At 38.0% G+C, this 25,085-nt stretch overlaps 1 protein-coding gene across 1 annotated transcript; it reads right to left on the bottom strand.

Moving 5' to 3' along the window:
- Nucleotides 1-16,834: 16,834 nt before the first annotated feature.
- On the bottom strand, nucleotides 16,835-17,776 carry LOC123947482 (olfactory receptor 9K2-like). Its single transcript, XM_046013736.1, has one exon. The coding sequence runs from the start codon at nucleotides 17,774-17,776 to the stop codon at nucleotides 16,835-16,837; it is 942 nt and encodes a 313-aa protein (XP_045869692.1).
- Between the last annotated feature and the right edge of the window lie 7,309 nt (nucleotides 17,777-25,085).

Here is a 25,085-nt window from a genome sequence, read left to right as displayed (position 1 = left end):
ATGTAAGACAAGGAGATGCACGCATTCCATGCAATATGACATATGATACATATTTTTTTAAGGAAAATAACTAAAAAACATCTACTAAACATCTACAAAAATGGAAATGCATAAAAGTTTTGATTTAACAATTTTGCTTTTGGGACTGTATTTCATACAGAAAAGCAATCTGGGGGCACCTGGGTGGCTCAGTGGGTTAAAGCCTCTGTGTTCGGCCCAGGTCATGGTCCCAGGGTCCTGGGATCGAGCCCCGCATCAGGGTCTCTGCTCAGCAGGGATCCTGCTTCCCCTCCTCTCTCTCTGGCTGCCTCTCTGCCTACCTATGATCTCTGTCTGTCAAATAAATAAATAAAATCTTTAAAAAAAAAAAAGAAAAGCAATCTGGCAGTACATAATTATGTGTGCAGAACGATGTTTATTAGTAGCAAAAACATAAACAAAGTGAATACTCAACAATAAAAGAATGGCTAAAGAAGTAGGGAGAACATACTGCATGAGATCTAGCCTCTTACCAAATTTTTCAGTGCACAATACTGATTTGTTAGCTATAGGCAATATGCTGTACAGATCTCTAAAACTGACTTGTGTTGCATAACTGTTGCTTGACACCTGGGAAACAGCTCACCATTTTCATTTCCCCTAGCCCCTAACAATGACCATTTGACTCTATTTCTATAAACTTAACTATTTTAGATACCTCAGCAAGTGGAATCATGAACTTTTTTTTTCAGTATTTAAATTTATTTATTTTTTCAGCATAACAGTATTCATTGTTTTTGCACAACACCCAGTGCTCCATGCAATATGTGCCCTCCCTATTACCCACCACCTGTTCCCCCAACTTCCCATCCCCGACCCTTCAAAACCCTCTGGTTGTTTTTCAGAGTCCATAGTCTCTTATGGTTCGCCTCCCCTTCCAATTTTTTTGTTGTTGTTGTTCTCCTGTGGCTGGTTTATTTTGCTTAGCAAGTGCCTATAGTTTATAGTTCATACAGTGCACTTCAGATTTTTTGAAAGGTAGATCCTTAAGTATTCTTACCATTCAAACAACCAAGAGGCTCCTGTGCGGCTCAGTTGGTTAAGCATCTGCCTTCAGCTCAGATCTTAGTTAGGGTCCCAGGATCAAGTCAGGCTCCCTGCTCAGTGAGGAATCTGCTTCTCCCGCTTCCCCTCGCCTACCCTTTCATTCTGCTCTTCCTCTCTGTCTCAGATAAATATATAAAATCTTAAAACGACAACAACCAAACAAATAAAACCAAACCAAACCAAACAGGGGCACCTGGGTGGTTCAGTCTATTTAAGCAGCTGCCTTCTGCTCAAGTCATGATCCCAGGGTCTTGGGATTGAGTCCTGTATGGGACTCCCTGCTCAGCAGAGAGCCTGCTTTTCCCTATCCCTCTGCCTCCCTCTCTAATTGTGCTTTCTATATCTCTGTCAAATAAATTTTTTAAATCTTTAAAAAAAAAGTCAAGAAAACAATGGGGCAGGAGGAAGCTGTTGGAGGTAATGCTTATGTTTGCAATCTTGATGATAGTGATGGCTTCACTAGTGTATGCATATTTCCAAATTCATTAAATTGTATATATTAGTGGTGCCTGGGTGGCTCAGTGGGTTAAAACCACTGCCTTCAGCTCAGGTCATGATCCCAGGGTCCTGGGATCAAGCCCCGCATAGGGCTCTCTGCTCAGCAGAGAGCCTGCTTCCCTCTCTCTCTCTGCCTGCCTCTATGGCTACTTGCGATCTCTCTCTCTGTCAAATAAATAAATAAAATCTTTTTAAAAAATTAAAAAATAAATAGTATATATTAAATATGTGCAGTTTCTATATCAATTAGACCTCAATAAAACTGTTTTAAAAAAATAAATAAGGGGACGGGGAGGAGTCAAGATGGCGGAGAAGTAGCAGCCTGAGACTACATCAGGTAGCAGGAGATCAGCTCGATAGCTTATCTAAACATTGCAAACACCTACCAATCCAACGGGAGAGCGAAGAGAAGAAGAACAGCAACTCTAGAAACAGAAAATCAACCACTTTCTGAAAGGCAGGACTGGCGGAGAAGTGAATCTAAAACGACGGGAAGATAGACCGCAGGGGGAGGGGCCGGCTCCCGGCAAGTGGCGGAGCAACGGAGCACAAAATCAGGACTTTTAAAAGTCTGTTCCACTGAGGGACATTGCTCCAGAGGCTAAACCAGGGTGAAGCCCACGCGGGGTCAGCGTGGCCCCAGGCCCCGCAGGGTCACAGAAGGATCGGGGGTGTCAGAGTGTCGGAGAGCTCGCAGGTATTAGAACGGAGAAGCTGGCCGCAGAGACAGAGCCGAGGACTGAACTCTCAGCTTGGGGTTACCTTGAACTGGTCGCGGGCTGGGTGAGCTCGGCTAGAGGCTGGGGATACGGGAGTGATTGGGTGCTGTCCTCTGGGGGCACACTGAGGAGTGGGGCCCCAGGCTCTCGGCTCCTCCGGGCCGGAGACTAGGAGGCCGCCATTTTCATTCCCGTCCTCCGGAACTCTACGGAAAGCGTTCAGGGAGCAGAAGCTCCCAAAAGCGAACCCGAGCCGATTACTTAGTCCGGCCGCCGGTAAGGGCGGTGCAATCCCGCCTCGGGCAAAGACACCTGAGAGTCACTACAACAGGCCCCTCCCCCAGAAGATCAACAAAATATCCAGCCAGGACGAAGTTCATCTATCAAGGAAAAAGCAGGTTCAATTCCTAAGGCAGCAGAGCAATTCCAGAGGAGGAGAAAGCAAAGCACGGAACTCATGGCTTTCTCCCCATGATTCTTTAGTCTTGCAGCTACTTCAATTTTTTTTTTCTTTTTTCAATTTTTTTTTCTTTTTTCTTTTTTCTTCTTCTGCTAAATTTTTTAAAACTTTTACCCTTTTCTTTTTTAACGTTTTTTGACTAGTTCATCTAAATATATATATATTTTTTCTTTCTTTTTTATATTTTTTTATTTGTTTTATTTTTTAAATTTTTTCTTTTTTTTCCTTTTTTTTTTTTCTTTTTTTTTTCAGAACCTGTTTTTATCCCCTTTCTCCCCCTCACAATTAGGGGTCTCTTCTGATTTGGTTGCAGCGCATTTTTCTGGGGTCTTTGCCACCCTTTTAGTAGTTTATTTGCTCCTTCATATCCTCTTATCTGGACAAAATGACAAGGCGGAAAAAATCACCACAATAAAAAGAACAAGAGACAGTACCGAAGGCTAGGGACCTAATCAACACAGACATTGGTACTATGTCAGATCAAGAGTTCAGAATGATGATTCTGAACATCCTAGCCGGGCTCGAAAAGGGCATGGAAGATATTAGAGAAACCCTCTCTGGAGATATTAAAGCCCTTTCTGGAGAAATTAAAGAACTAAAATCTAACCAAGTTGAAATCAAAAAAGCTATTAATGAGGTGCAATCAAAAATGGAGGCTCTCACTGCTAGGATAAACGAGGCAGAAGAAAGAATTAGTGATATAGAAGACCAAATGACAGAGAATAAGGAAGCCGAGCAAAAGAGGGACAAACAGCTACTGGACCATGAGGGGAGAATTCGAGAGATAAGTGACACCATAAGACGAAACAACATTAGAACAATCGGGATTCCAGAAGAAGAAGAAACAGAGAGGGGAGCAGAAGGTCTATTGGAGAGAATCATTGGAGAGAATTTCCCTAATATGGCAAAGGGAACAAGCATCAAAATCCAGGAGATGCAGAGAACCCCCCTCAAAGTCAACAAGAATAGGTCCACACCCCGTCACCTAATAGTAAAATTTACAAGTCTTAGTGACAAAGAGAAAATCCTGAAAGCAGCCCGAGAAAAGAAGTCTGTAACATACAATGGTAAAAATATTAGATTGGCGGCAGACTTATCCACAGAGACCTGGCAGGCCAGAAAGAGCTGGCATGATATATTCAGAGCACTAAAGGAGAAAAACATGCAGCCAAGAATACTCTATCCAGCTAGGCTATCATTGAAAATAGAAGGAGAGATCAAAAGCTTCCAGGACAAACAAAAACTGAAAGAATTTGCAAACACCAAACCAGCTCTACAGGAAATATTGAAAGGGGTGCTCTAAGCAAAGAGAGAGCCTAAAAGTAGTAGATCAGAAAGGTACAGAGACAATATACAGTAACAGTCACCTTACAGGCTAATAATGGCACTAAATTCATATCTCTCCATAGTTACCCTGAATGTTAATGGGCTAAATGCCCCAATCAAAAGACACAGGGTATCAGAATGGATAAAAAAACAAAACCCATCTATATGTTGCCTACAAGAAACTCACTTTAGACACGAAGACACATCCAGATTTAAAGTGAGGGGGTGGAAAACAATTTACCATGCTAATGGGCATCAGAAGAAAGCTGGGGTGGCAATCCTTATATCAGATCAATTAGATTTCAAGCCAAAGACTATAATAAGAGATGAGGAAGGACACTATATCCTACTCAAAGGGTCTGTCCAACAAGAAGATCTAACCATTTTAAATATCTATGCCCCTAACGTGGGAGCAGCCAACTATATCAACCAATTAATAACAAAATCAAAGAAACATATCAATAATAATACAATAATAGTAGGGGACTTGAACACTCCCCTCACTGAAATGGACAGATCATCCAAGCAAAAGATCAACAAGGAAATAAAGGCCTTAAATGACACACTGGACCAGATGGACATCACAGATATATTCAGAACATTTCATCCCAAAGCAACAGAATACACATTCTTCTCTAGTGCACATGGAACCTTCTCCAGAATAGATCACATCCTGGGTCACAAATCAGGTCTCAACCGGTATCAAAAGATTAGGATCATTCCCTGCATATTTTCAGACCACAATGCTCTGAAGCTAGAACTCAATCACAAGAAGAAAGCTGGAAAGAACCCAAATACATGGAGACTAAACAGCATCCTTCTAAAGAATGAATGGGTTAACCAGGAAATTAAAGAAGAATTGAAAAAATTCATGGAAACAAATGATAATGAAAACACAACAGTTCAAAATCTGTGGGACACAGCAAAGGCAGTCCTGAGAGGAAAATATATAGCGGTACAAGCCTTTCTCAAGAAACAAGAAAGGTCTCAAATACACAACCTAACCCTACACATAAAGGAGCTGGAGAAAGAACAAGAAAGAAACCCTAAACCCAGCAGGAGAAGAGAAATCATAAAGATCAGAGCAGAAATCAATGAAATAGAAACCAAAAAAACAATAGAAAAAAATCAATGAAACTAGGAGCTGGTTCTTTGAAAGAATCAATAAGATTGATAAACCCCTGGCCAGACTCATCAAAAAGAAAAGAGAAAGGACCCAAATCAATAAAATCATGAATGAAAGAGGAGAGATCACAACTAACACCAAAGAAATACAGACAATTATAAGAACATACTATGAGCAACTCTACGCCAACAAATTTGACAATCTGGAAGAAATGGATGCATTCCTAGAGACATATAAACTACCACAACTGAACCAGGAAGAAATAAAAAACCTGAACAGGCCCATAACCAGTAAGGAGATTGAAACAGTCATCAAAAATCTCCAAACAAACAAAAGCCCAGGGCCAGACGGCTTCCCAGGGGAATTCTACCAAATATTTAAAGAAGAACTCATTCCTATTCTCCTGAAACTGTTCCAAAAAATAGAAATGGAAGGAAAACTTCCAAACTCATTTTATGAGGCCAGCCTCACCTTGATCCCAAAACCAGACAAGGATCCCACCAAAAAAGAGAACTACAGACCAATATCCTTGATGAACACAGATGCAAAAATTCTCGCCAAAATACTAGCCAATAGGATTCAACAGTACATTAAAAGGATTATTCACCACGATCAAGTGGGATTTATTCCAGGGCTGCAGGGTTGGTTCAACATCCGCAAATCAATCAATGTGATACAACAGATTAATAAAAGAAAGAACAAGAACCATATGATACTCTCAATAGATGCTGAAAAAGCATTTGACAAAGTACAGCATCCCTTCCTGATCAAAACTCTTCAAAGTGTGGGGATAGAGGGCACATACCTCAATATTATCAAAGCCATCTATGAAAAACCTACCGCAAATATCATTCTCAATGGAGAAAAACTGAAAGCTTTTCCGTTAAGGTCAGGAACACGGCAGGGATGTCCATTATCACCACTGCTATTCAACATAGTACTAGAAGTCCTAGCCTCAGCAATCAGACAACAAAAAGAAATTAAAGGCATCCAAATTGGTAAAGAAGAAGTCAAACTATCACTCTTCACAGATGATATGATACTATATGTGGAAAACCCAAAAGACTCCACTCCAAAACTGCTAGAAGTTGTCCAGGAATTCAGTAAAGTGTCAGGATATAAAATCAATGCACAGAAATCAGTTGCATTTCTGTACACCAACAACAAGACTGAAGAAAGAGAAATTAAGGAGTCAATCCCATTTACAATTGTACCCAACACTATAAGATACCTAGGAATAAACCTAACCAAAGAGACTAAGAATCTATACACAGAAAATTATAAAGTACTCATGAAAGAAATGGAGGAAGACACAAAGAAATGGAAAAATGTTCCATGTTCCTGGATTGGAAGAATAAATATTGTGAAAATGTCTATGCTACCTAAAGCAATCTACACATTTAATGCAATCCCTATCAAAATACCAGCCATTTTTTTCAAAGAAATGGAACAAATAATCCTAAAATTTATATGGAACCAGAAAAGACCTCGAATAGCCAAAGGAATATTGAAAAAGAAAGCCAAAGTTGGTGGCATCACAATTCCGGACTTCAAGCTCTATTACAAAGCTGTCATCATCAAGACAGCATGGTACTGGCACAAAAACAGACACATAGATCAGTGGAACAGAATAGAGAGCCCAGAAATCGACCCTCAACTCTATGGTCAACTAATCTTCGACAAAGCAGGAAAGAACGTCCAATGGAAAAAAGACAGCCTCTTCAATAAATGGTGCTGGGAAAATTGGACAGCCACATGCAGAAAAATGAAATTGGACCACTTCCTTACACCACACACGAAAATAGACTCCAAATGGATGAAGGACCTCAATGTGAGAAAGGAATCCATCAAAATCCTTGAGGAGAATGCAGGCAGCAACCTCTTCGACCTCAGCCATAGCAACATCTTCCTAGGAACAACGGCAAAGGCAAGGGAAGCAAGGGCAAAAATGAACTATTGGGATTTCATCAAGATCAAAAGCTTTTGCACAGCAAAGGAAACAGTTAACAAAACCAAAAGACAACTGACAGAATGGGAGAAGATATTTGCAAACGACATATCAGATAAAGGGCTAGTATCCAAAATCTATAAAGAACATAGCAAACTCAACACCCAAAGAACAAACAATCCAATCAAGAAATGGGCAGACGACATGAACAGACATTTCTGCAAAGAAGACATCCAGATGGCCAACAGACACATGAAAAAGTGCTCCACGTCACTCGGCATCAGGGAAATACAAATCAAAACCACAATGAGATATCACCTCACACCAGTCAGAATGGCTAAAATTAACAAGTCAGGAAATGACAGATGCTGGCGAGGATGTGGAGAAAGGGGAACCCTCCTCCACTGTTGGTGGGAATGCAAGCTGGTGCAACCACTCTGGAAAACAGCATGGAGGTTCTTCAAAATGTTGAAAATAGAACTACCCTATGACCCAGCAATTGCACTACTGGGTATTTACCCTAAAGATACAAACATAGTGATCCGAAGGGGCACGTGTACCCTAATGTTTATAGCAGCAATGTCTACAATAGCCAAACTATGGAAAGAACCTAGATGTCCATCAACAGATGATTGGATAAAGAAGAGGTAGAATATATACACAATGGAATACTATGCAGCCATCAAAAGAAATGAAATCATGCCATTTGTGACGACGTGGATGGAACTAGAGCGTATCATGCTTAGTGAAATAAGTCAATTGGAGAAAGACAACTATCATATGATCTCCCTGATATGAGGACATGGAGAAGCAACATGGGGGGTTAGGGGGATAGGAGAAGAATAAATGAAACAAGATGGGATTGGGAGGGAGACAAACCATAAATGACTCTTAATCTCACAAAACAAACTGGGGGTTGCTGGGGGGAGGTGGGATTGGGAGAGGGGGAGGGGGCTATGGACATTGGGGAGGGTAAGTGCTATCGTGAGTGCTGTGAAGTGTATAAACCTGGCGATTCACAGACCTGTACCCCTGGGGATAAAAATACATTATATGTTTATTAAAAAAAAAAAATTTGGAAGCGGAGGCAAACCATAAGAGACTATGGACTCTGAAAAACAACCTGAGGGTTTTGAAGGGTCAGGGGTGGGAGGTTGGGGGAACAGGTGGTGGGTAATGGGGAGGGCACGTTTTGCATGGAGCACTGGGTGTTGTGCAAAAAGAATGAATACTGTTACGCTGAAAAAATAAATAAAATGGGAAAAAAAATCTAAAAAAAAATGGCAAAATACAATATATTCAAAATTTCTTTAAAAAAAATAAAAAATAAATAAATAAGGGGAAACCCACAAAATTCACAGAAAGGTAAAAAACCTTACTCAGAAAGTGAGTAGAAACTAATTTTGAACAATGCTGCTCAGTATTGGGAACCACACTTGTGTCACCATCAATAATACAGGACAATGAAATAGCACCACAAGCAAAAGGGCAAAGATTTTCATTCATTAGATCCTGTCATCACTACCAATAGTGTTCATTTAAAACTGCTAAGTTTTCTTACCATTATTCTCTCTAATTCAAAAGTCCCAGGCAAAAGCATCAAATTTTCTGACTCTTGGTCATGTACCTATGACCTAGCTTCCAGGAACAGAGAGATAAGCTTTTCGATCTTCAGATTTCCATAAAAGGAAAGAGGGTACATCCCCACCAATAATTGTACACAGGCAGTTTCCCAAATACAGCAAGGTATTTAAACACTAGGCAGCCCAATAATAATAATTTTCTGACAAAATTATTATTATTTAAGCATTACCCAGTTAGAATGTCCTCCAAGAATTGAGAATTAAAACTGTATCATGGCTATGTATTGCTTTTTTTCCTATCTGGTTTCCATTTCCTCTTTCTCAACAATGCCTGATTTATTTTTGAGGCATTAACAGTTTCCACTTTGATAGTCTACTAGACTCAGTCTAGGTATCCCATCTTCCTTTAGTGAATGGATGGGTCCCTAACAGAGGAAGGTCAAGAAAATGCTTCCTCACCAGAATTTGAAGTCAGGGGACTGGAAGAGATTATGCTGAGTGAAATAAGTCAAGCAGAGAGAGTCAGCTATCATATGGTTTCACTTATTTGTGGAGCATAACAAATGACATGGAGGACATTGGGAGATGGAGAGGAGAAGGAAGTTGAGGGAAATTGGAAGGGGAGGTGAACCATGAGAGACTATGGACTCTGAAAAAGAACCTGAGGGTTTTGAAGGGGTGGGGGGGTGGGAAGTTGGGGGAACCAGGTGGTGGGTAATAGGGAGGGCATGTATTGCATGGAGCACTGTGTGTCGTGCAAAAACAAAAAATACTGTTACACTGAAAAAATAAATAAATAAAAATTTTTAAAAAAAGAATTTGAAGTCAGAAGAATGACTCAGATAATAACACTATTTCTAACTTGTGACAGTCTCTTCCAAAGGGTCCCTACTATACCACACCTCTTTGTCCTACTTCATTCTCTGCAGTGTGTTTAGTCTTACCCGACTTTAAATCTTTTTCTTCTGCATATCAATTCTGTACATCACCAATACTCTTACCTTTCTAATAAATAACTTTCTGTCTAGGTTACTTAGTTTTTATTACTTGTACCGAAAACTCTAAACAGATAGCCAAAATTGATTTCAGAGTTCACGGATATAACTGAATCAGGTAAAATTAGCCAAAACTATAAGAAAAAGAAACTCCATTTTATATTTGGGAATAGAACCTAGACATTCACACCATTTGTGGCAAAATTGTCTATTAACTTATGATATTAATTAAATGGTTAAATGGAATCATGTGCCCATTAAAGCAAGAATGTGATAAACCTTACAGTCACCATCATGAGATAAAAGTATGGCATGATTGATTAAAAGAATACAACATAGTATAAGTACTTCTGATAACTTAAAAATTAAGCTCAGATTTTTAAATTCATACCCTTAGGGTGCCTGGGTGGCTCAGCTGGTTGAGTGACTGTCTTTGGCTTGGATCATGATCCCAGAATGCAAGAATGGAGTCCCTCATCAGGTGCCCTGCTTGGCAGACAGTCTGTGTCTCCCTCTGACTTTCTCCCTCTTGTGCTCTCTCTCTCTCATTCTCTCCCTCATAAATAAATAAATAAAATTTTAAAATAAATAAATAATGAATGAATGAATAAATAAATTCAAACCCTTATATAGGAAATTTCTGTCACCATTCAAGATAATCTCATATTTTGAGCTGCAAAGATTAAAATAGCAGAAAACTTAAACCCCAGAGTATGATTTTTTGGTTTTGCTGATTACAAAATATCTCAATTCATACCTCTGACATCTCTTACACAAATAAACTCTGGACATCTGGGTATGTAGATTATTTGCAACAATTTGAATATCCCGATATTTTTGACACTCTACCCCAACCACATTTGCATAAGAAATGAACCCACTCATTTCCCTGATGGAGCTCTTTTCTACCTGCTCTAAGACGCTAGGACTCCTGAGGACATTTCTTTTTTTTTTTTTTCCATTTTTTTTAAATTTCTTTTCAGCATAACAGTATTCATTGTTTTTGCACCACACCCAGTGCTCCATGCAATACGTGCCCTCCCTATTACCCACCTCCTGGTTCCCCAACTTCCCACCGCCTGCCCCTTCAAAACCCTCAGGTTGTTTTTCAGAGTCCATACTCTCTCATGGTTCATCTCCCCTTCCAATTTCCCTCTGAGGACATTTTTTTTTTTTTTTTTAAATTTATTTTTTCAGCGTAACAGTATTCATTCTTTTTGCACAACACCCAGTGCTCCATGCAAAACGTGCCCTCCCCATCACCCACCACCTGTTCCCCCAACCTCCCACCCCTGACCCTTCAAAACCCTCAGGTTGTTTTCCAGAGTCCATAGTCTCTTATGGTTCGCCTCCCCTCCCCAATGTCCATAGCCCGCTCCCCCTCTCCCAATCCCACCTCCCCCCAGCAACCCCCAGTTTGTTTTGTGAGATTAAGAGTCATTTATGGTTTGTCTCCCTCCCAATCCCATCTTGTTTCATTTATTCTTCTCCTATCCCCCTACCCCCCCATGTTGCTTCTCCATGTCCTCATATCAGGGAGATCATATGATAGTTGTCTTTCTCCGATTGACTTATTTCACTAAGCATGATACGCTCTAGTTCCATCCACGTCGTCGCAAATGGCATGATTTCATTTCTTTTGATGGCTGCATAGTATTCCATTGTGTATATATACCACATCTTCTTGATCCATTCATCTGTTGATGGACATCTAGGTTCTTTCCATAGTCTGGCTATTATAGACATTGCTGCTATAAACATTCGGGTACACGTGCCCCTTTGGATCACTATGTTTGTATCTTTAGGGTAAATACCCAGTAGCGCAATTGCTGGGTCATAGGGTAGTTCTATTTTCAACATTTTGAGGAACCTCCATGCTGTTTTCCAGAGTGGTTGGACCAGCTTGCATTCCCACCAACAGTGGAGGAGGGTTCCCCTTTCTCCACATCCTCTCCAGCATCTGTCAGAACATACTATGAGCAACTCTACGCCAACAAATTGGCCAATCTGGAAGAAATGGATGCATTCCTAGAGACATATAAACTACCACAACTGAACCAGGAAGAAATAGAAAACCTGAACAGGCCCATAACCAGTAAGGAGATTGAAACAGTCATCAAAAATCTCCAAACAAACAAAAGCCCAGGACCAGACGGCTTCCCAGGGGAATTCTACCAAACATTTAAAGAAGAACTCATTCCTATTCTCCTGAAACTGTTCCAAAAAATAGAAATGGAAGGAAAACTTCCAAACTCATTCTATGAGGCCAGCATCACCTTGATCCCAAAACCAGACAAGGATCCCACCAAAAAAGAGAACTACAGACCAATATCCTTGATGAACACAGACGCAAAAATTCTCGCCAAAATACTAGCCAATAGGATTCAACAGTACATTAAAAGGATTATTCACCACGATCAAGTGGGATTTATTCCAGGCCTGCAGGGTTGGTTCAACATCCGCAAATCAATCAATGTGATACAACACATTAATAAAAGAAAGAACAAGAACCATATGATACTCTCAATAGATGCTGAAAAAGCATTTGACAAAGTACAGCATCCCTTCCTGATCAAAACTCTTCAAAGTGTGGGGATAGAGGGCACATACCTCAATATTATCAAAGCCATCTATGAAAAACCCACCGCAAATATCATTCTCAATGGAGAAAAACTGAAAGCTTTTCCATTAAGGTCAGGAACACGGCAGGGATGTCCATTATCACCACTGCTATTCAACATAGTATTAGAAGTCCTAGCCTCAGCAATCAGACAACAAAAAGAAATTAAAGGCATCCAAATTGGTAAAGAAGAAGTCAAACTATCACTCTTCGCAGATGATATGATACTATATGTGGAAAACCCAAAAGACTCCACTCCAAAACTGCTAGAACTTGTACAGGAATTCAGTAAAGTGTCAGGATATAAAATCTGAGGACATTTCTTGAAAGAAGAAGCTAAATTCCCTTTACATCCATCCCACTCCTAATTTTCATGAGTGCTGTTACTAGAATCAGAACCCAGCACACTGAGAGAGGAATATGGCTCCAAAGCAGAGGCAGAATTTGTAGAAGACTGGTTTTAAAATTTGACTCTTTTTTGGATACATCCTGGAAAAATGCAAAGTATGTTGATATGAATGAATTTTGAGGGCTCTTTTAGTGGAGTGATGAGATAGATACTGGGTAGAACTTGTACTTACCAGAGATTTTAAAATTAATGTGCTGATTCGTGCAAATAGTCTAATGGTTTGCTGGATTGATAAGTACAATGCACGAATTAAAAATGGATGGCTCTAAAGAAGTTGGGACACTAATAACACTGAGAAAACTTAAATTCAATCTCTTTAGGAGACAGCAATTCTGAGAAGGATTAACCATTGATGTTCTGGTCTCATACATCCGGGTTAGGTGCCCCTGAGGTATCAGAAAATCTTCCCTTCCTCAGTGACAAGAGCAACAACCATCAGCTTCCAAAACATCTTGATACTTCTCTCTAAGTATGTTGACATGAGACATTAAAGTTAAATGCCGCTCCCTCCACCACTGAACTTTTGTGCAGTAAATATTCCCAATAGCATGGCATTTAGATCCTATTTAGAATTCTTTGCCGATTTCTCACTTTCTAATTTCCTGGAATGCTGACTAAACAACTCACCCTTTCCAGCCTTACAATTGTGGATGTGCAGACAGAACCAAACAAAATTTACATGTCTAATTATTTAGCTTTTGCTTGTCATCCAAAGTTAATTTATGTAAGTTGCCACAAAAGCAACCTAAGTACAAGACATTCAGTTGAAGAAACTGATGCCAGTTGTCCTAGTGCCAAACAATGTAAATAAATAGAAGATTTTTAAATGTTGGTAAGGTTAAAGAAACTTTTTCAAAACCTAGAAGCCATATTTCATAAAAATGAATAGGAAAATTAGTCTTTGGTTAAAGTTCTTGTTTTCATTTTTTGTTTGTTTACAAAATTGAAATAATTAAGAAATTACTTTGAAACTAATTCCATTTTTCATGTGTTCACTTCGAGGATACCTTGCTTTTTTTTTCTTTTTTTAATGATTTTATTTATTTATTTGACAGAGATCACAAGTAGGCAGAGAGGCAGGCAGAGAGAGAGGAAGGGAAGCAGGCTCCCCACTGAGTAGAGAGCCCAATGCAGGGCTCGATCCCAGGATCCTGAGATCAGGACCCGAGCCAAAGGCAGAGGCATTAACCCACTGAGCCACCCAGGCACCCCTTACATTGTTTTTTTCTTATCCCATCTCTTCCCTCTTCCTCTCCCTCACCAGACTTCACAAGTAAGTAGCTTTGTCTTCACTCAGATCTCTAGAATAATAGCTTACACACATTCAAAATTTTTATTGATTTTATGACCAACATTGCTTTCAGGAGACTGGACAAAATGACCTCATGATCAACATACGAGAATAAGTATAACAATCCAATGTCAACTCAACATTACCATATTTTACAATATCTAATTAGTTCAGCTTCTCCAATCACCATAAAAAGGTGAAATCTCATAATAAGAAGTTGAAATTATCTTAAGGAAAAGGCATTGAAGCCAGCTCTGGGTGCTTGTCCACAGAAGCTTAATATAGTCATCTTAACCTATGTTAGTGAATTTCAAATCAGTACTTAATTACCATTTACAACTATCAGCGTCAGAGAATGTTAACATCCTGGCAATAGAAAATATTATTATAAATCCTTCACCAAAGTTCTGCATCATTACACTAAATATTAGGTAACCATCAACAATACATAAAATTTAAAGACAAAATGCAATACATGATGTTATAGGGCAATTAATATATGTGCATATCCAAACCAAGAACATTAATTAAGAAAGATGAATCCTGCAGTACAAAACAAACAAATAAGTTAATAGTGTTTGAGAAAGCGAGTTCAATCTTCAGCTTCTTGAGATGGTATCACTATTAAAAGATTTCTTCATGGGGACTTTTGTGTACAATTTTAAAGTCACCCCTAAATAACAACTTGTGATGTCTATGTTGCAGAATGTAATCTTCAAAGTCTCTTGGATGTAGCAGTGTTTCATAAGCAATCCATGCATCATTAAAAAAAAAAAGACTTTGTCAATGAAAGCCAACAGAAGGTTGGTAAGACATTGGGATGTTCCAATGGCATCTTGACGGCACAAGTAACAAGAGAGAGATAAATTAGGCACTACTTTTCATAGGAGACCCAGAGAAAAAAGTTACCAAAGTGTTTATGGCAATTGAAAGAAAATTATAGAGACCTTATTGAGCACCTTTGGAAGTATTCTGCCTTGGTTTTCAACTTTTCCAGATTCCTTCAAACATTTAAAGTGGTTTCAGCAATGCCACTTGTGAGGTTATACACTGGAATACTGTTTTCTGTTAAGGCTACAAAACAGGAAATATGAATTAACCAGACAAAAACTAAAGCGAAGAATCTAGACTGTATTTTTATCCAGTATTCTATTGCATTTTCCCAACAGTTCTTAGTAACCTGCACTTGTTAGATCTACAACAGAGTAACACTTTAACAGTAATGGGCAACCAATGGAAATATATAAAACCTAAACCTAAAAAGGGTATTTTCCAGACTAATAATAATCGAGGACAATGATCACTTTCCCAAGCTGATTTGGATTCCTATTTTGTTCTCAAATAATGTTTTTCTGAAATATCAATTAAATGGTTGCCTCTGAGTACCAAAAATAATGGTAGATCCACAGGTTTAGGGAGGAGGGGATAAATATAACCTTGATATTTTAAAATAATTTTGCTGATCTCTTTCTTTTATAATTATTAATCAAATCTCTAACCCTAATAAATGTTAGCCCACAAAATGAATGCTTGTGCATTCATCAAAGAAAGCTTTGCTATCTAAAAACTGGAAAAAAAAAAAAAGGCCTAATCAGATACCCATGTTTTAGGCTTTCACAATGCCAAGTGCATGGACAAAACTGGTCACTGTATCATATTTCTTAGGTTTAGCTTTTCTCCACATTTGATTTTGTTTGGACTTAAGCATTAAATTTTTTGCTGAAGTATTACTTAGAGCACTTGTAAAAATAATGTCCTGTTACGATTTTCTCTAGAACTTGGCTTCCCTTGATACCTGTCAAATCTGTGGGTTGCTGCTGCATTAACCACTCTTCTCTCAATTGACATTTGATGCTTAGCACTAATAACAACTTTATTACTCCTTAACCAAGCTAATAAACACACTCATACATACACAAGCATAACACATGCATGCACACACACGTAACCCAGCTACTCGTTAAAGTTATTGTAAGGCCTTATGATATCTTTAACTGAGATTCTCAAGCTAACTTCATTTCAATATGATGTTTCACTAACTGCATATTCACTACAAATAATTAGTATCATCCAAAACATAGAGAGCATGAGTTTTAAGATATCGTAAACAACCTAAAATGTTTTCATTGTATGATAGCAAAGTAGAGATGACTGTGTCATTCAAAGAAAATCAAATAAAATGTCTTAATTTATAAAATAATGCAATTTTCACATATTTCTTCTTTGGCCACTTTAATTCAACAAAGATTACTGGCTAGTCTACCTTTCCATTTCCTCCTCATTATATCCACATGCTCTCTTATCTTTTGTCTGACGTGGAAAACAAAGTACACCACTAGCATTACTAACTACCATTTGCATATAAAGCATTGGATCACACAGTTTCTAAGTTAATCATTATATCAGGTATTTTCTGCATTTCTATTTTACTTACACAGGGAAACTATAAAATTCTATACTTCCCCATTTGCATAACATATTATTGCCTACAGAGTGAGAGATACATAACCCTTTATAGAAATGCCGCAGATTTCCATGGTGTCCAGAATTTTCAGATTTAACATTGCCTTGAGAAAAAGTGAATATGTTATTTGGAGCTTTCTTTACAGGATGTTATTAATGCTGTGGAATAAAACAGTTGAGGTACATTTTTCTTTGAGGGGGTGGTTTTTTTATTTTTTAAATAAACCTGAGCTTTAAAAGGCCTCAGCCTAGAAGATCAAGGAGACAGAATCGGATGGTACAAGAAACAGTAGAACAGGTGGAAGCAAATTTAAAGTACAACTTTTTTCTTCCATAGGACTTTTTTCATGGCATCTTTAACATCCTTATTTCTTAGAGAGTAGATTAAAGGGTTCAGCATAGGTGTGAACAAAATGTAACATACTGAAGCCACTTTACGAAGTTCTGGGTTACTTGGAGGTGTGAGATAGACAAAGGAGACGGTCCCATAAAGCAAACTTACAACCCCCAGGTGGGAGCTGCAAGTGGAGAAGGCTTTCTTCCTCCCTTCACTGGAGCGGATTTTTAAGACTGCAGACACAATATACATATAAGATACCACAATAACAACTATTGTGGGCAAAATAATGAGCACAGCCAGACTAAATGACACCATCTTATTCATAAAGATATTGGAACAGGAGATCTTCTCAATTGGGTTGGAATCACAGTAGAAGTGATCAATCACTCGGGAAGCACAGAAGGACATTGAGAAGGTTACACTGATTTGAAGGATGGAACTGACCCAGCCACAGAGATAGGAACCAGCCACCAACTGGATACAGAGGCTTCTTGACATGCGGACAGTGTAGAGGAGTGGGTTGCAGATGGCAATGAAGCGGTCATAGGCCATGGCTGCCAGGACAAAAGCCTCTGTGACCATGAAGAGTGCATAAAGAAATAGCTGAGCCACACAACCTGCAAAAGATATGGTCTTTTTCTGAGACAGGATGTTGACCATGGCTTTGGGTACAATCACAGTGGAGTAGAAGAGGTCAATGATGGAGAGATTTCCTAGGAAGAAATACATTGGTGTGTTCAGCCGGGGATCAGTCACAATGATGCCAATCATGCTAAGGTTCCCCAGAAGGACCATCCCATAAACAATCAGGAATAGTAGGAAGAGGAGACTGTGGAGCTCTGGACGGACCCTGATGCCTACAAGAATGAAGTCAGTCACTTCTGAGTGGTTGTCTCCGCCCTTGTCACCCATGGCAAATTTCTGCTTTAAATTATAATAGAAAGTCAACAGATGAAGTTTCCACTATTTCTCTACCATCACATATAATACTTTACATTAAAAAAGAAAAAACCTTATAGTTGACAGAATACTTTCAAGTTAAGTCCCATTAAGTTTACACACATGAGAAAATTCAAGATGAGAGATATTTGACGTGCCTAAGGTAACAAAACTGGTTAAGGTAACACAGCTGGTTAAGGTTCAAACTGGAATTTGAACTCAAGGTGAAATATTTTGTATTCAAGTTTACTGTGAATTTCAACACAACAGAGTCTGATACATCCTTATGTCTTTCTATCTTGTCATACAAATAGTTTGCAAGATGTCATTTGTGATTTCAAAGTAGTAACATTTAACTCTTCATACTAAGAAAAAGACACTTCCTTAAATTTCATTTATCATTTTATATTCATTTTTATAATAATTATTTGCTTCAAACCAGTAAAAATAATTAATCTAGCAAAAGAAAGATACAAGTTCTTTTCAAGATAATATGAACTTTCTACCAAAAAGAGCTCTTACAACAGCAAGTAAGTTATTAAGGAGTTAACTATCTTATTTGAGATCTTTAAAAATAAAAGCAGACTTTAACTTCTGGAAAAAGTCTAATTTTATTTAAATGCAAAATAAAATGTGATCAATGCCTTTATAATTTGTATCCTGTAAAGTTTGTTGATATTGTTTTTCTCTGTATAAATCTGTCAAGAAATCCATGTCATCTCCAACTTCTAAACTTGAGAAAAAATTAGAAACTTCAAAGTGAAGAATAAATCAAAATGTAAAAAGAATGTATTGGATTAAAGAGCAAGTTTTATTAAACTCTTTTTTTTAAGATTTTTTTTATTTATTTATTTGACAGACAGAGATCACAAGTAGGCAGAGAGGCAGGCAGAGAGAGAGAGAGGAGGAAGCAGGCTCCCTGCCGAGCAGAGAGCCCAATACAGGGCTGAATCCCAGGACTCTGGGATCATGACCCAAGCCGAAGGCAGAGGCTTTAACCCACTGAGCCACCCAGGTGCCCTACATTTTATTAAACTCTTAACCTGATGGTCAAAGGTCAGTAGTTTTAAAAATAAAATTTGATTTTCTAGAAATATTTAAATTAACCTATTTGGTTTGGGGTTAACTGCTAAACAATCAAGGCAACATTGGTTAATGTGAGATATTTTTGTATTTTCCTATGAAACAACACACTTGGTGTCAATTAAGGATGACCTCACACATCTTTTCTTCTTTGGTAGCATTTAAAGCAAGTGTAATTTATGCTTTCAAGGAGAAGTACAGATGAGAAAAACCAACAAATGATCCACAAAATGTCTTTGTTGAACTTGAAATGAGTGATACAGTAGCAGTCAAAATTAGAGAGTATTCAGAGTTTCTCCTTGACTCTCTAACCTCCCTCAAATGTAAGAGGTTTACTTTTTTGTTTTTGACTGTCTACAAAAATCCCTCAGATCCCAAAGCCTGCATGACTTTCTTTGCTTCTTTCATTTGTTGCCTCTCCCAACAACTCTGTCAGAGGGCATGAAATTAATTCATATAGATTCAAATTAAGAGGAACAAATGACAAATGAAATATAGCACTATTCTAAGTCTTCACCCTACTGTCCCATCACTTTTGGAAATCCATTCAAATAATTGTATAGTAATTTGGTTTTATTAGGAGACGGGGGGATGAATTAGTTTTGCACTTTAACACACATGAAGATGCTGATATTTTATTCTAGAACAAATAGAACAAAGCTTTTTTTAGGCAAAAAACTGAACAGAGCAGTTTCAAGCACCACTCATCATTTGCTGGTTTGGAATGGGGAAAAAGAGGACAGTTAAAGAAAATAGGAAGCACTTTTAAGACTCACTAACCTTTTTTCACTTGTAACTCTTCTTTCTGCAAAGAGACACAAGCTTTGTAGGTCTTGTCCTTTGGTCTTATTTACAAAGGAGGAGGAGAAGAAAAACCCTTAAGTTCTTATACCAAATCGTGTCATTTTTTTTATAATATGTCAATGAAAACAACTATCCATATTTCAAGGATATACATTTTCATCTGTCTGATTATCCATTAATATGTTTATTCAATATTTTTGAATACCTGTTCTGGGCCAAGCATTGTGCCTGGCACTGAATATGAAGAAAAAAAAAAGAACTGAAAGCAGCACTAGTTTTGTGGCATGATATGATCCTGGATATGAGGTATTTATTATAATATTGCAACTACAATTATTTAATGCATCACTAAATGTCCAGTATTAAGCAAATAAATTCACTGCTAGCCTTTTAAAGAACATGTTTTTCTTAACTATAGATAATAAAACTTTTAGCTATGAGGTTCTATGACCATAGGAACCTTAGTATAGGCAGGCTTTTGAGAGCAATCCTGACATTAAATGTTCCATATTATATTCTGACCATACTATGTGTGTCACAATTTTTGGTTCAGAAAATGTTGTCAGTGTACCTGTAAGGAAAAGGTGATGGATCTAACCTAGAGTAATAAAAAACAGTAAAGTAATATTGTTTATCACTTTTTTTTCCCTTTTTATTTATTTTTTTTTCAGCGTAACAGTATTCATTCTTTTTGCACAACACCCAGTGCTCCATGCAAAACGTGCCCTCCCCATCACCCACCACCTGTTCCCCCAACCTCCCACCCCTGACCCTTCAAAACCCTCAGGTTGTTTTCCAGAGTCCATAGTCTCTTATGGTTCGCCTCCCCTCCCCAATGTCCATAGCCCGCTCCCCCTCTCCCAATCCCACCTCCCCCCAGCAACCCCCAGTTTGTTTTGTGAGATTAAGAGTCATTTATGGTTTGTCTCCCTCCCAATCCCATCTTGTTTCATTTATTCTTCTCCTATCCCCCTACCCCCCCATGTTGCTTCTCCATGTCCTCACTTTTATACAAAATTATAGACTAAGGCTGATGAAAGATTTCCCTCTATTCATAAATGAATGATAAATAGCCAATACTAGGTATAAAATAATCAAAACAGCAATGATGGAAGATTTTTATGATTATGAAATTTTCTAAGCGATGGAAGAGAGAGATAAACAAATAATAGAATATACATCACTAAGACTATCCTTTAAACCTCAGTTATCATATTCCCAGTCTGATTTAGTTACGGTCTTTCTTCAAGCAATAGACTATAAATTATTGAGATTTATTTTTACCTTGATAACTTTTAATTTATGGCATATCACATTCTGATACTCAAAAACTGTCTTTTAACCATATATAAAATGTCCATGGCTATCTTATTGAGTGACTAAAATAGATACAATTGCTTTTTAATTATTCTTACCTGAACTTATATTTCTTTTCTATCTTGTGAACTTGTTCATGTGACACTACAGAAATTCAAATTCTTTTCCTTTCACCTGGAAAAGAAGATGTATTTTAAAAATAAAACTATCAATGACAATGCCAAAATTAAACATCCCAAACAATGTTTAATCCCCAACAAAATAACAACCTCCTTAAGCATGGCATGACTATGTTCTTTGTTAGTGCCATTGCCCATAGGTCCATAACTTTCTATTACCTGTTATTAAAGTTTGCTCTTTCTTTAATATAATTTTGTTCAAAAACCTGTTGTATCAATCTTCCTGAACACTGACTGAGGATGATGGACTAGCAATCTTTCTCTTTAAAAATATTGGTATTTCCCTATGAAATTTGAAATAAGAGCCAATGAAGCTAAGAAATCAACCTGCATGAAAATCTCTGCCTCCATGTTGACATGTTTGGCAGGCCTTAGAATAAAGATGGCCACAAAACAGAAATTTAAGACCAGTAACAAAATTCCCCAGTCCCTGGTGTCCTACAAAAATAGCAGCAGCCAGAATTCATGGTCGTCAAAGATTTTTCCAGTCCCATGAAACTATTTCAGAGAATTGCAGCATAAAGTTTTTAGAATAAAGTTTTTGGAGGAAGACGTCCCTCTGAGAGAGGACTGAAAATAAGTCAATTATAATTTTGTAACAAAGGCAAACTCCAGGGCCATCCCATGAGGACTATGTGAGGAGAACTTGCTGAATACTCTTGGGACAATTACAAAGTTATTTTGGACAAGACTCCTTGTTAGAAAGTTTTTTTCTTTGTATTAGGCTACCTTTTGTTTCTCTGTAACATTTACATGCCTGATTGTTGGCTTCTTTGAAACTTCTATCCACCTTTCAGAGCCTCTACCCAAAATTCTGCTTTCTGAAGCAGCACTGAACATCTCTATTTGATCCTTAGATGACATCCTTTAAAATTTTTAAAAGACATACACCATTGCCCCATAGTCTTCTCATTTCTGGATTCAGTGTCCTTTTTTTTTTTTTTTTTTAGGATATAAAGTTTAATCATTTATTTAATATAATTCAGAATATAAATGATCAACATAATATAAAGTCACTTTTTTATTGTCCTTAGAATCACAATTAAGAATCTGTTTCTTTCCCTTTAACTTTTTTTTTAAATTAATTTATTTTTATTTGCTTATTTACAGCATAACAGTGTTCATTGTTTTGGCATCACACCCAGTGCTCCATGCAGTACGTGCCCTCCCTATTACCCACCACCTGGTTCCTCAACCTCCCACGCCACCCCACCCCCTCCCGCCGCCCCTTCATAACCCTCTGGTTGTTTTTCAGAGTCCATAGTCTCTCGTGGTTCAGTGTCCTTTTTTTATTATTATTAAGATCTCCCTTCAGGAGCAGTTAAATGATTTCTATCTTGCCAGGATCTCTGCCAAACAATCTATTGCCAACTTTTGACATCAGGCTGTATATAATCTATCCCCTTGAACTATCACTCCCTAATTACTTATGACTTACACTTCTTTAAGTCATGTAAGACTGAAAGCTCTTTTTCACATATTGCCTCTTAATCTTGCAGTCAAAAGAAACCTTTTGTTTTGCTTTGTTCTGTTTTGACTTTATGTGAACTGTTCCTAAGCTTTTCCCTGTTCTTGTTCTGTGGATTTTTTCTACACCTTCTTCTACATTTTCAATGATTCCTTCCCAGTTTGCAGTATTTTATACTTAGCCTTTTCTTACATTTTAGACTGTTGGCTTTAGCCTATTTTACTATGTTATTAAAATCCATTCAAATATATTTGGGGATCCTCTGATGTTAGTGGGTTCTCATGTTTTGGACATATGGAGGCTATATCCTATAGCCTCCTAAGTTTCCACAGACATAATTTTGGGGCAGAAATAATTCAAAATTGCTTGAGAAAGACTACCTACAGGTTTAAGAAGATCTGTTTATACTTGTTAAATCACTGTAAATCCAGCCTCTTTTTCACAAAGACTCTAAAATGGCTCATTAAAATAAAGATACATTATATGGTAATCTTCTGAATATTGCTTTACTCTGAAAAGATTTCAATTCACTTTTCATCCTTTTTTTAAGATTTTATTTATTTATTTGACAAACAGAAATCACAAGTAGGCAGAGAGGCAGGCACAGAGAGAGGAGAGGCAGGCTCCCTGCCAAGCATAGAGTCCAATGTGGGACTCGATCCCAGTACTCTGGGATCATGACCTGAGCTGAAGGCAGAGGCTTTAACCCACTGAGCCACCCAGGCGCCCCTCACTTTTCATCTTTCTGGAGTCATCAAATACCTTTTAAAAATCTAAGAAGAGGGGTCCCTGGGTGGCTCAGTCGGTTAAGCGTTGGACCCTTCATTTCAGCTCAGATCATGATCTCAGGATCTTAGGATCCAGCTCCACACTGGGCTCCATGCTCAGCATGTAGTCTTCTTGTCCTTCTCCCTCTGCTGCTCTCCCTGCTTGCTCTCTCTCTCTCTCTCTCTCTTTCTCTCTCAAATAAATAAATAAGATCTTCTTAAAAATCTAAGAAGATATCAGGGGAAATTATCAAATATATTCCAACTCTTATGTATACATAACTACAAAATTAATATGTAAAATAACCTTCTCTGCATTAGTCATTTTGTCTGTGGATAGACTAAATTATCATCAAGAAAACACTCATATGTGTAAGCCAAATTTTGTGGTCCTAATTCATAAAGCAGAGAATCCAGACAACTCGACGAGCTTTTCACAATCTAAGCCACTTATAAACTTCTTATAATCTGGCTCCATAACAGGTATTTCCAACTTCAAGTCTGACCCCTTCATCTCCTTCAATTTGTACCCAACTTATACTACTCCCACTGCCTGAATAGATCTTGGAGTTTCATGACTCCCTATTGTTATTCATGCCTATTTTATTAACCTGAGTATCTTTCCTACCTCTTTATTTTCACTTCTGTATAGGAATTGCTTAATAATACCAACATCAATATGCCTGAACGCTTACCATCATGTGTTCACTTACCACTATATCAAAATGTAACCTTAATATGAATTTCATTCTATAGAATTTAAAACCCAGGGACTTAGCTAGATGTCCTATTAGCGTTTCGAACAACATCATGCCCACCACTCTTGCCCCCACCCCTGTTTAATCCTGATTTCATGGCATTGAAATGCATATGAAAGAGGAAGAAAAAGAAAGACTAATTGTTTCCCCCAAAGTAATGTATTTCATCCATCTAAGACTTCGTATTGACATGATGACCATTGAGAAAATTATGAAAAAAAAAATTTAGATTGCATAGAATAAAACCAAGAAGTCATCCTGATGGCAATACCAGTGATGAGATAATAAACCTGTGCAAAAGACAAAAAGATGTTACTCTCATGTGCTCACTCCCATCTATCAAACAATCAGGCATAGCCCCCATTCTCTGCCTCCCTCTCAACTACACAGACACGCAGACACACACAGAGTCTGCATTAACTAATGATGACAGCTTTTAATGAGCTCTTATCCTAATTATAAAATTACTGAAAGTAATAGCACAATATTATCTATTATACAGGAAAATATTTTTTTAAAGATTTTATTTATTTATTTGACAGACAGAGATCACAAGTAGGCAGAGGCAGGCGGGGGGGGGGGAGGAGGCTCCCCGCTGAGCAGAGAACCCCATGCGGGGCTCGATCCCAGGACCCTGGGACCACGACCCGAGTCGAAGGCAGAGGCTTTAACCCACTGAGCCACCCAGGCGCCCCCAGGAAAATATTTTTAATCCAGTACTTAAAATCATCATCAAGCTCACCCTTTTAAGAAATGTGATTGTCCGGATTTGGAACCCCTCACCTCAACTTGAATATGACAAAACAAAAACTACATAATTTTCTTCTTCTCCTGAATGTTCATATTATTTAAGTTTCCAGATTTGTCTTTCTACAATGATATTTTAATCATTTCATTCCTTTCTTT

Source organism: Meles meles, chromosome 7 (genome assembly GCF_922984935.1).
Source record: "Meles meles chromosome 7, mMelMel3.1 paternal haplotype, whole genome shotgun sequence".
Classification (NCBI taxonomy): Eukaryota; Metazoa; Chordata; class Mammalia; order Carnivora; family Mustelidae; genus Meles; species Meles meles.
The sequence above is the reverse complement of the archived record's forward strand: the minus strand, read 5'-3'. Positions and strand labels throughout refer to the sequence as shown.

Coding starts and splice junctions, on each gene's coding strand:
- LOC123947482 (XM_046013736.1), bottom strand. CDS start 17,776: ATGGGTGACAAGGGCGGAGACAACCACTCAGAAGTGACTGACTTCATT.